The sequence below is a fragment of the Typopeltis vanoorti genome, chromosome 7 (genome assembly GCF_054136105.1).
Source record: "Typopeltis vanoorti isolate ZY-2024b chromosome 7, IOZ_Tvanoo_1.0, whole genome shotgun sequence".
In the NCBI taxonomy this organism is placed as follows: Eukaryota; Metazoa; Arthropoda; class Arachnida; order Uropygi; family Thelyphonidae; genus Typopeltis; species Typopeltis vanoorti.
The window spans coordinates 34,271,801-34,282,489 of NC_143555.1; the positions used below are offsets into that span (position 1 = coordinate 34,271,801).

The window sequence follows — 10,689 nt, forward strand, 5'->3', positions numbered from 1 at the left end:
AACCGCTACCACAATTGTTGGCCTGACCTCTGGTGGAAAAAAAAAAAAAAAAAAAAAATTTACATCAACGCTAAAGTCCTATTATTTGTGTTGTCTACTATATACATTAACATCATTCCAGCCAGTTGGAGTGGAATGGTTTCTAATAATAGCAGATTGGCTAGAGTCCTGACTTATGTTGAATCTTTCAAATTAGGTTGGCTGAATGTGTGCCATCCAGATCCTTGGAATTTTCATACCATCTTTATTGTTGATATTTGGGTGGTTTATCAGGATTTCACAGGATTCTTTAAATTTTCTTTCGTACCATGTTTTTGTGCGGTGTAAGGAGCAGGTGCTTTTCCAGTTGATTTGGTGTAAGGTGTTGAGTGCGTGATCTGAGAGGCCTGCTTCACCATAATGGTTATATTTAATGTGTCTAATGTGTTCTTTTTGGCGTATAGGGATTGTCCGTCCTGTTTCACCAATGTACGGTAAGTTACAGGTGCAGCGGATGCAATAGACTCCAGGATGTGCTAATGGGAGGAGAGGGTCTTTAGAGGAGCTGAATATGGTTTTAAGTTTAGTGGGTGGTTTAAAGGTGGCATTAAGGTTATAATGTTGTAGGATTCTGTTGATTTTTTCTGATAACCCTTTAATGTATGGGATGGCTATGGTTTTACTGTAATCTAGATTCGTTTTTGTTGTGGTTTTATAGAGTATTTTATTGACAGTATTTTTGTTATAGCCATTGTTTATGAATGTGTCACTAATGATTTTTAGTTCTTGTTTCAGGGCCTGCTGGTTAGAGCAAATAGTTGTGGCTCTGTTTTTAAGGGTGTTTATGACTCCATATTTTTGTGCTGGGTGGTGATATGAATTCGCATGTATGTATTGGCCCGTGTGTGTCGGTTTTCGGTAGACCGTGAAGGATAGATTGCCTGAAGGAAGACGTGTAACTAGTGTGTCTAGGAACGGGAGCGAATTTTGGTTTTCGATTTCGATGGTAAATTGTATGCGTTCGTGTTGTTTGTTTAGGTGGCTGAGGAATGTGTTTAGCGTTTGTCGACCGTGTGGCCAGATCGCGAACACGTCGTCAACGTATCTGAGCCAGATTGTCGGTCGAAGCGTGGCGGAATCAAGAGCCCTTTGCTCAAAGGTTTCCATGTAGAAGTTCGCGATTGGGGGGGGGATAATGGTGAGCCCATGGCCGTACCTTCCTTTTGTAGGTAGAATTTGTTTTGCCACACGAAGTAACCGGACTTTAGTACGTGGGCAAAGAGGGCCGTAATGTCGGGCGGAAATTTGTTCTGTAGTAGGAGAATTGTGTCATTGATGGGGACATTAGTGAAGAGGGCAGAAACGTCAAAACTGACTAATAAGTCGTCTTTGTCGAGTGTTATGTTTTTGATTATGTTTATAAAGTGTTGTGTGTTTTTTACGTAGGAGGGGGAATGACCTACCAACTCCTTGAGTGTTGCTGCTAATTTCTTGGCTAGGTGGTAATTGGGACTGTCTATTCCTTCCACTATTGGTCGAAGGGGCACATTTTGTTTGTGTATTTTCGGAACCCCATATATTCTGGGGGGGTCGGGCGTAGTGGGGTTTGAGTTTTTTTAACTGTGTCTGGTGGCCAAGAAGTGACGGACTTTAATAGTTTTTCTGTTTTGTCCTTTATCCTCTTTGTTGGGTTATAATTTACCATTTTATATGTGTTGTTATCGGCTACTGGTTGGTTCATTTTTAGTATGTATGTTGACCTGTCAAGGACAACAGTGGCACTGCCTTTATCAGCTTTCGTTATTATTATGTTTTGTTTGGCTTTTAACGATTTAATTGCTGCTAATTCTGTTTTAGTCAGGTTGTTCTGTATGGTTTTCTTGGTATTTAAGACATTACTGGTTTCTAGTCGTATTTTGTCTGCTATGTTGTTAGGTAGGGATCTGATGCCTCTTTCAATGTGGTAGATAAAATCTAATTTGTTTACTTTAGGCGCTATTGCGTAGTTCAGTCCTTTATTCAGCAGCGCGAGTTCGCCGTTGTTCAGGGTGTGGCTTGCAATCACCGTGCAAGCCTAAAAGAAAGGTGTCAAATCTTTCTCCACTTGGTGAGAATGACCATGAAGTGATGACCTGATTATCTGGTTGCCAGCCACGGGATTTCTGTGAGGAAAGGATATATATGGAACTACAAGGCTGGTGATTATGAGAAGCTCAGGAGACAGCTTGTAGCTGTAGCATGGAATGAGGAGTTGGGTGATCTTCAAGAACTATCTAGTAGAAGCAATGTCTAAATGTATTCCAAAGATCAGAAGGTTAAATAAGGTAGGTATGAAATGGATGGCATTGATTGCAGAAAATGGTATAAGGACAGCTGATGCAGAGAATATATTCAAGATATTTAATGGGCAGTTCATAAAGGTCTTTGATCCTTGTGGATGAGACATCATGGAGAGTTTGAAAGCAGTGGATGAGGTGGTGGCGAGACTGACCGTAAGTGAGGAAAATATATATATGGGGAATAAAGCAAGCAATATTAATAAGGCTGTACGACTTAATATCTCACTGTATATTCTTTCAAAATATACCAGAGGGCTAACATCTGTCTTGATATATTTGTTTAATATGAATCTTGCACTGGGTCAAGTTCCAAAGGAGTGAAAGGAAGGCAAGATTATACCGCTTCATAAAGGAAGTGACAGATTTCAAGTATCCAAAGGCCAATCTTTGCATCAAGCATTGTAGTTAAAGTGCTGGAAAGACTGGTGAGAATCAGGATCCAGAATTGAGTTCACAACAATGGTACTATCTTTGATGGATAGCAGGGATTTGCTAAAAGGTGGTCATGTTTTAGTAATCTACTTACTTATTACAATAAGTGATAGCAACATCGGATGTGGGAGATGGATACACAGTAGTGTACTTAGCAGTGGTGTCACATGCCCATTTAGGTCATGTGTGTTATCGTGTGGATTGCACAACCCACATACAAAAAACGTCAATTTGACCATATGATTGCATTTTTATTGATGTATGAAAGTTAAGAGTGTATAGCGCATCAGTACTCATCTTGATTGGTCCAATGCAATTAATTGCATTAATTAATTAATTGCATTGGACCAATTAAGGATAACTTTGAATACTTTATCCATTAATACAATTTTAAATATGGAAAGCATAAAGGTTAAATTAACAATAACTATGGTTTACGCAAGGCATTTATGTGAGATGCACAAAGAGTTTACACAATGTGGTGAGATTAGATTATCACTGGCAAATACTAGAGTGAGACATGGATAATTTGAATTTTGATATGATTTTTAAATATAGTCATATAATATGCACACAAATCAGAAAAAGTAATCATTTGGGAAATGATTACTTTTCCAGATTGAACCAAATAAGCTGAAATAACTTTTCAAGCATATAATTCGGATGAAACTCAGAAAACAAAAACACGACAAATGACAAAGTTCAATTAGGCTGGTTGACACAATAATTAATCACAGTCACTGATTTCTGGGGGCTATTGCCTCAATGCAAACACAATGCTTCGTCTTCCAGGTTGCTTAACACCACTGCAATGCTAGAATTTGGCCCAAGGCACCATCTGTACATCTGTTCAAGGGACTCAAAAGGTGCCCGTATTTGTGATTGCACACCTGGGCTATTGATGTAAATGTGATGCAATGTTTATGCATTGAAAGGTGTCCTCTACATGAAGCATTAGTATATTGTGCTTAATTTTAGGAATCAAGTGAAGCTAGGGAAAAAAATAGGAGAGTCTCTAACAGGAATAAATGCAAAAATATAATATTGGCAATATTGCTATTTCTTGGGTGTATATCACACACCTAGCACACCCTGAATATACACCCCTGATACTTAGACTTTGCAAAGCCTTTTGATTGATTACTGCATAATAAGTTGATATTCAAACTTGAGTAGATAGAGTTTGATATTAGACTGGTGCATTGAATTGGAGATTGGCTATCTGATAGGTATCAAATAGTTGTGTATGGGGGGGAGCAGCATCCCAGAAGAGGAAAGTCACTAGTGGTGCCTCATTGGTCTGTTTTAGGGTCATTGCTGTTTAACCTGTATATAAAGGATATTGGCAAAAATTTGAACAGAGATATACAGCTGTTTGCAGATGATGCAAAGCTGAGATGAACTATGAGGAGCAGAGCAGATGTTGTGGCCTTACATGACTTGGAATAGTCATGGGTGTGGGGGATACCAGTTCAATGTTGCAAAATCTAAGGTTTTAAAATTTGGAAAACAAAGATGGGATGTAGAATTTACTTTTGGTGAGGATATATTATTGGAGGTGGAGAAAATAAGAGATCTTGAAGTGATGGTGGATAAAGATCTCAAATTTAGAGAACATATTGCCAAAATAGTGAGGAAAAACAACACAACTAATTCTGGCAAATGCAAACAACATTGACTTGCACAAGTAAGGAGATCCTGGTACCACTGTTTAAGACTGGTTATGCCACATATGGACTACTCTGTACAGATCTGGTCACCTGGTTTTCAAAACGATGAAGAGATGTTGAAGAGGTTCCACAGGCAAATGACCAAAATAATTTCTGATCTCTGCAATGATGAATATGAAGAAAGGTTGAGACAATGCAATTTGCAGAGTCTACTGGATAGGAGGAAGAGGGGTGATGTAATAGACATACAAGTTAGTAAGGAGTTTTTGAAAGATTAATATTGAAGAGGTTTTTCATAAAATGGTGGAAGGCTGGGGAAGAACAAGAGGTCCTCCATGAAAGCTGTATAAGGAGGATGTGAGCAAGGGAATGAGGCTTGTTTTTGTATATAGAGTTGTGAATGATCAGAATGCATGGTGTATACAGAGAATTTGAATGTATTTAAGGCACAGTATGATGAGCTATGTGTATATAATAAAAGGGACTTCCTAGATGAGTCCGACTCCATGGGTTCTTAGGATAATAATAATAATAATCTTGTAGGATAACTGTCTCCCCTATTTCACCCACACATGGACAAACATAGGGGTCCAGGACCTCATCCCTATAAGTTACAGTATTCATGGTTCTGCTAGGAAGTGCATATAAGTCAGTGCATTTGCCCAACAAGATGCCTTCACCATAAGTGTCCCTTTCACAGATATTAGAGATAGCATATTCCTGGTTTTCTCCACTTTATAAAGGAAATTGGGACTCATCTGCAAACAGTACCGACCCCCACTGATCTTGGATGCAATTGATGTGGACCCTGGCCCATTTCAAACAAGACAGTGTCACTTTTTACATAATATACCTGACTTTCATGTGTCTCTCCTCTCCCACACACACATCCACCTTAGTTATTGCAAAGAATGAAATTACTGTTGTTGCAGACTACTTTGGATTATTTCCACTTGAAATATCATAAAAAAAATAAAATTAAATAAATTTACCACAATATACTTTTGTTTGTTTTTACAATGCATGCCATTCTTGGAATCAATAAATTATGAATTGATTATTTACTTATAAGGGAAAGTGGAGCAAAACAACTTACATAATCTTATTTAGTGCAAGTTTCATAATTTAGCCTAGATTTCAGTATCAATCAAAGATAAAACAATGGTACCTAATATGAACTGTCTACCTAGTTTTACTACACCTACCAGTAATTTCTTACTGATATTGAAATGGGCTGCAGTTTATTTCTGATCTGCTTCTGGTTTGAATATTTAATAAAATAATTGTTTGATTTAAAAGGATAAAACTGAATTTCATATTGAAAAGAATAACATGTAAGAAAGTTTTGAAGCAAATAAAAGTTGAGCAGCTCTCAGATGTGAACTGTAGACTAAAATACACTAACATCATTGAATTAAAAATGAGAGTTTGAGAACAGCAACCAAACCTTGGGGATTCAGCAGCAAGTCCTCAAGAAAACACTGATTGATTCAGGGAGAGAGGCATGTGGTGAGGTTGTCTGTAAGGATAGAAAAATCAGAACTTCATAGTGGACACAGGAAGTTCAAGTAGCAGTGAAAGAAAAGAAGAAAGCATGATGAGAACAGCAACCAAACCTTGGGGATTCAGTGGCAAGTCCTCAAGAAAACACTGAATGATTCAGCCAGAGAGGCATGTGGTGAGGTTGTCTGTAAAGATAGAAAAATCAGAACTTCATGGTGGACACAGGAAGTTAAAGTAGCAGTGAAAGAAAAGAAGAAAGCATATCAAAAGTCAGCTTGTGCTCTTAGAGAATACAGAGACAGACGTAAGAAAGCTAAACACTGTGTAAAACTAGCTAAACAAAAGTCATGGGAGAACTTTGTTAAGAACATAGAAAATAAATATCAGGAAGGTGGCAAGATATTCTGGAGGATGAAGAAGAAGCTCAGAAATGGAGGACAGAGTGCTGTAAAAGGAATTAGAGATGATAAAGGCAAAATGAAAACAGGAGAAAAAGATATCATGAGAATATTATAGATAATTGAATAAATCATGGAATAGATAGTTGAGAAATCATGAGAATATAACAGGTGTGAAGAGAAAAGCTATTCGATATGCTACAGTTATAATGGCGTCAATAGGGCATTATATCAAGCAATACTTAATATTTATTTGAGATGTAAGTCAGCAGTTAGAATTGAAGGAAGTACAGGAAGATGGTTTAAATCTGGTGTCAGACAAGAATGTACATTATCCTCTCTGTTATTCATTATCTATATGGATCACATTATGAAAGAAAGTGGTATTAAACTTGATATCATATCAAAATTGGAGATGTTAATCTCAGCTCTTCACTTTATAAGATGATGTTATACTTCAACTCAAGGAATTGAAAACTCAGTTAGCTGTAATTCCAGGAGGTCTAACTAGTCAGCTTCAACCTTTAGATGTCTGTATTAATAAACCATTTAAGAGATTTATGAAGAAGAAGTGGAACAGCTGGATGCGGTCTTCAGATTTTGAGGTTTTAAGCCATCAGGAAAAAAGAAAAAACCTAGCATTTCGCAAGTTTGTGAGTGGGTCAAAGCTTCATGGGATGCTGCAAAAACTGAGACAGTGGTTAAATCATTTAAGAAGTGTGGAATTAGTAATGCACTGGATGGTACAGAGGATAATTTGTTGTATGAGGACTCAGATTCTAATTTATAAGAGGTTTCAAGTGTCTCTTCATTTAGCTCTGGAGATGAATTTCTGGGTTTTGACAATTAAAAGGTGGGTACTCTTTCCCAGTTAAATTAGGTATTTGTTGAAAGCAGACTTACTTATTACTTTATATTTGAAATACTGTAAATTCATTATAATATTCAGTGATAAAGTTTTTTTCGTAAAAAAAATGTGTACAAAAAAGGTGGTGGGTCCTATACGCCGAGTGCGTCTTATATGCAAATGCGGTATATGGCGGAAACATTGTTACAGACCTGGTGGATCAGTTGCTGGTGAAGAAGAAATGCATCACAAAATAGAAAAGATGAGCACGAAAGAGTAATCAGAATGGGAGACTTTAATTATCCAAATATTGATTGGCTAGGAGTAGAATCTCGTGAGAAGAATGAAAACGGATTTATTGAGCTGTTGCGGGACAACATCCTCAAGCAGAATGTGACAGAAGGAACTCAAGGTCAAAGAGTGTTAGATTTCATTATAGTGTCAGAGGGCATTTCGGTCGAAGATGTGACTATTCTTCCTCCGGTTGGTGACCAGTGATCATGCAGTACTCACTTGGGAAGTAACTAAGTTTATGAATGTTCTATTCAGAAAAGGTTACATACTGAACTACAAAGCAGGAAATTATGACCAACTGAGCTGAGTTCAGTGGAATGGGATCGGTTGCTGGATGGAAAGAATATCGACAGTGCATGGGAAGCATTTAAACAATACTTAAATGATGCGATATCAGAATGTGTCCTGAGAGTTCGAAGAATAAATATAGTGTAGGAGTCAAATAGATGTGTAATCTAATTAAGCAAGAGATTCATAAGAAAAGGATGATGTGGAAGGAATACCGTTTGCATAAGGATGATATCCGTTATGAACATTATAAGCAGCAAGCTGGAATAGTCCCAACTGTTATACGGAAAGCAAAGTCTGATCATGAAAAGAAACTGACTTTGCATGCTAAAGACAACCCACAAGAATTCTATCGATATGCTGCAAGTAAAAGAAAGAATGAATATGAAGGAATAACTCTTCTAAATCCAGATGGCATGAGAGTTACAGCTGCAGAAGAGATTGTTCGGTGAATGAGTGCTCATTTTGTTAAAAGCTATCAACCTATTGTAGGCAAAATTGAGCTCACAGTTGGCTCTTCACTAGATAAAGAAACGCAAGTGTGCGAGGTCTAGGTATTAGAGCTGTTGCACAAAATGAATAAGAATTCAGCAATAGGGACTGATGGAATATCAGCACGTGTGCTAAAAGAGTGTTCAGCTGAACTGGCCATTCCTTTGACCAGGATATTTAATGAGTCTCAGAACAGGGAAGATTCCGCAGGAATGTATGGTAATTCCATTGCACAATGTATGGTAATATTTCCACATATATTTCACAATGTATGGTCTATTTCCACAGACAATCACAAACATCTATGTTTGTGATTGTCTGTGGAAATACTAGTTGTGGAAATGTTAATCCTAAGAATCTGAAGTGAAGCTTAGGATTAACATTGGAAAAGATGGGCAATAACCAACTGCCCATCTTTTCCAATGTTTGTGATTGTCTGTGGAAATACTAGTTGTGGAAATGTTAATCCTAAGAATCTGAGGCAATACCCTACTGCCCATCTTTTCCAATGTTAATCCAAAGAATCTAAAGTGAAGCTTTCAAGCTTAGGATTAACATTTCCACAAGGGTGGCGCAAAGACCGATGTATCCAACTATCAACCAATTATTATCTCAGGAGTGGTGGTGAAGATTTTGGAAAAACTGGTCAGGGCCCGCATTCAGAAATGGGTTGACAGTGAATCTCTACTTTGCGATGAACAACATGGGTTTACTAAGGGAAAGTCATGTTTTAGCAACTTGCTCACATTCTATAACAATGTTATCATTGAAGTAGACAAGGGGAATGGATACACCATGATACTTTTGGATTTTGCTAAGACTTTTGACAGAATACAGCATGGCAGACTGTTGCATACATTGGAGAAAATGGGTTTGGGTTATACAATATTAGCATGGATAAGAGGATGGCTGACTGCCATAACAAAAAAAAAAGTATATGGGGATCTGAGTCTGCAAGGTTCAAACTTGCTTAACTTTTTGCTTGGGCCATTAGTAGCAGAGGCCGGTTAGCAGTTGGAAGTTCAATTGTTCGATGCTGTTGCACACTCTCCCTCGATGAGTCTTTGGACTCTCTGGAGGTGTCACATAATAATAATAATAATATGTCACCAAAACCAGCTTTCATACCTTCTTCAACTCATTCACACTACATAAACTCCCCACTGCAAGTGGCAAACTCTTAAACTTCCTCACTGTTCCATAAGAGAATAAATATAGCTCTTTTCTTATGAACAAACTTAACTTCCTTTAATGTCCCCTGTGTTCTCTCTCCACCTTCCATATATCGAAAATTTTCACCTGATGATATTCTCTAACACCATTTCAGAAGTTTAAAGACCTCTATCACATTGTCCCTGTTTCTCCTGTTAACCAGTCTGCATTCAACATTCTCTCAATCTGTCCTCATAATCTGTATTCCATAGTCCATCCTTACGTGACATGTAAGGATGCATCGTCACACATCCAAGGATGCATCAGTTGAAAGAAAGAATAACGGAAAAGGCACTGGAAGGGTAACACATTAAGGACAGAAAGTTTAAAAATGCGTTTCTTAAATCAAAAATGAAAAAATTACTCGAAGACCTGGATAAGCAAAATATAAAAACAGTTTGGAACAATAAAGAAGATTAAAGGAATGTATAAATTAAATAACTATCACATTGCATTCTACTTGACAGTTTTTAAGTTTCATAAAACAAAAAAATAATGAAAAATAAACTTCAAATTTTATTACAATACAATACAAATTAAAAATTTGAAATCGCTGCTAGCGAAAAACTCAAGTAAATAATAATAAATTACTTAACTAAAAAAAAAAAGTCTTAAAACACCTTAATACGCATTTCTTCATCGTACTTTCTCTCTACTTGCGATTGTAAAACACTTCATAAAACTGACTGAATGAGTTTCGTACCTTGTAAATAAGCAGTTTTGTCGGCTTTCTACAATATACTTACTTTGCGTTATAATTTTCCACGAAAGACGGGTATTAAATGCATTACACCTGAGGCCACTAAATAATGCAAATGCCATTGTTGTACAAGATCTACCCACAAAAGTCAAATATATATATATATATAACCAACGGAACTATATATGTCATCAAAGCAACTAACCATACACGTGCTTATATGTTCGCCATGTTTATTCAAACTTGCACGTGCAATTAAACGCACCATGTTTACTATGTGTTAAAAATTATATTCTACGTTTTCGCCCAAAGTAGTCACACTATTGCTAAGCAAGCATACTAAAGTTCATATGCTTATCTTTCATATTAATGTACAGCAATCCTTCGATTAATGTGTCTCCGATTAGTATGTTTTCAATTAGTGTGTCATTTTTTTCTATACCCAAATACAATTAATGCACCTCTAAAATTCGATTAGTGCACCTATATACATCTTAAAAATAAATGTTAGAGATTTTTAAAATTTTTCTATCTA

General features: G+C 36.9%; 1 protein-coding gene across 3 annotated transcripts in view; it reads right to left on the bottom strand.

Moving 5' to 3' along the window:
- mRpL1 (mitochondrial ribosomal protein L1) overlaps positions 1-10,364 on the bottom strand; it is a 386,771-nt gene extending 376,407 nt beyond the window's left edge. For all 3 annotated transcript variants that reach the window (XM_090395205.1, XM_090395206.1, XM_090395207.1), the window contains exon 1: positions 10,201-10,364. In XM_090395205.1, coding sequence (XP_090251331.1) covers positions 10,201-10,276 — 76 coding nt within the window. In that variant the 5' untranslated portion in view covers positions 10,277-10,364. The remainder of the gene's footprint in view (positions 1-10,200) is intronic.
- Between the last annotated feature and the right edge of the window lie 325 nt (positions 10,365-10,689).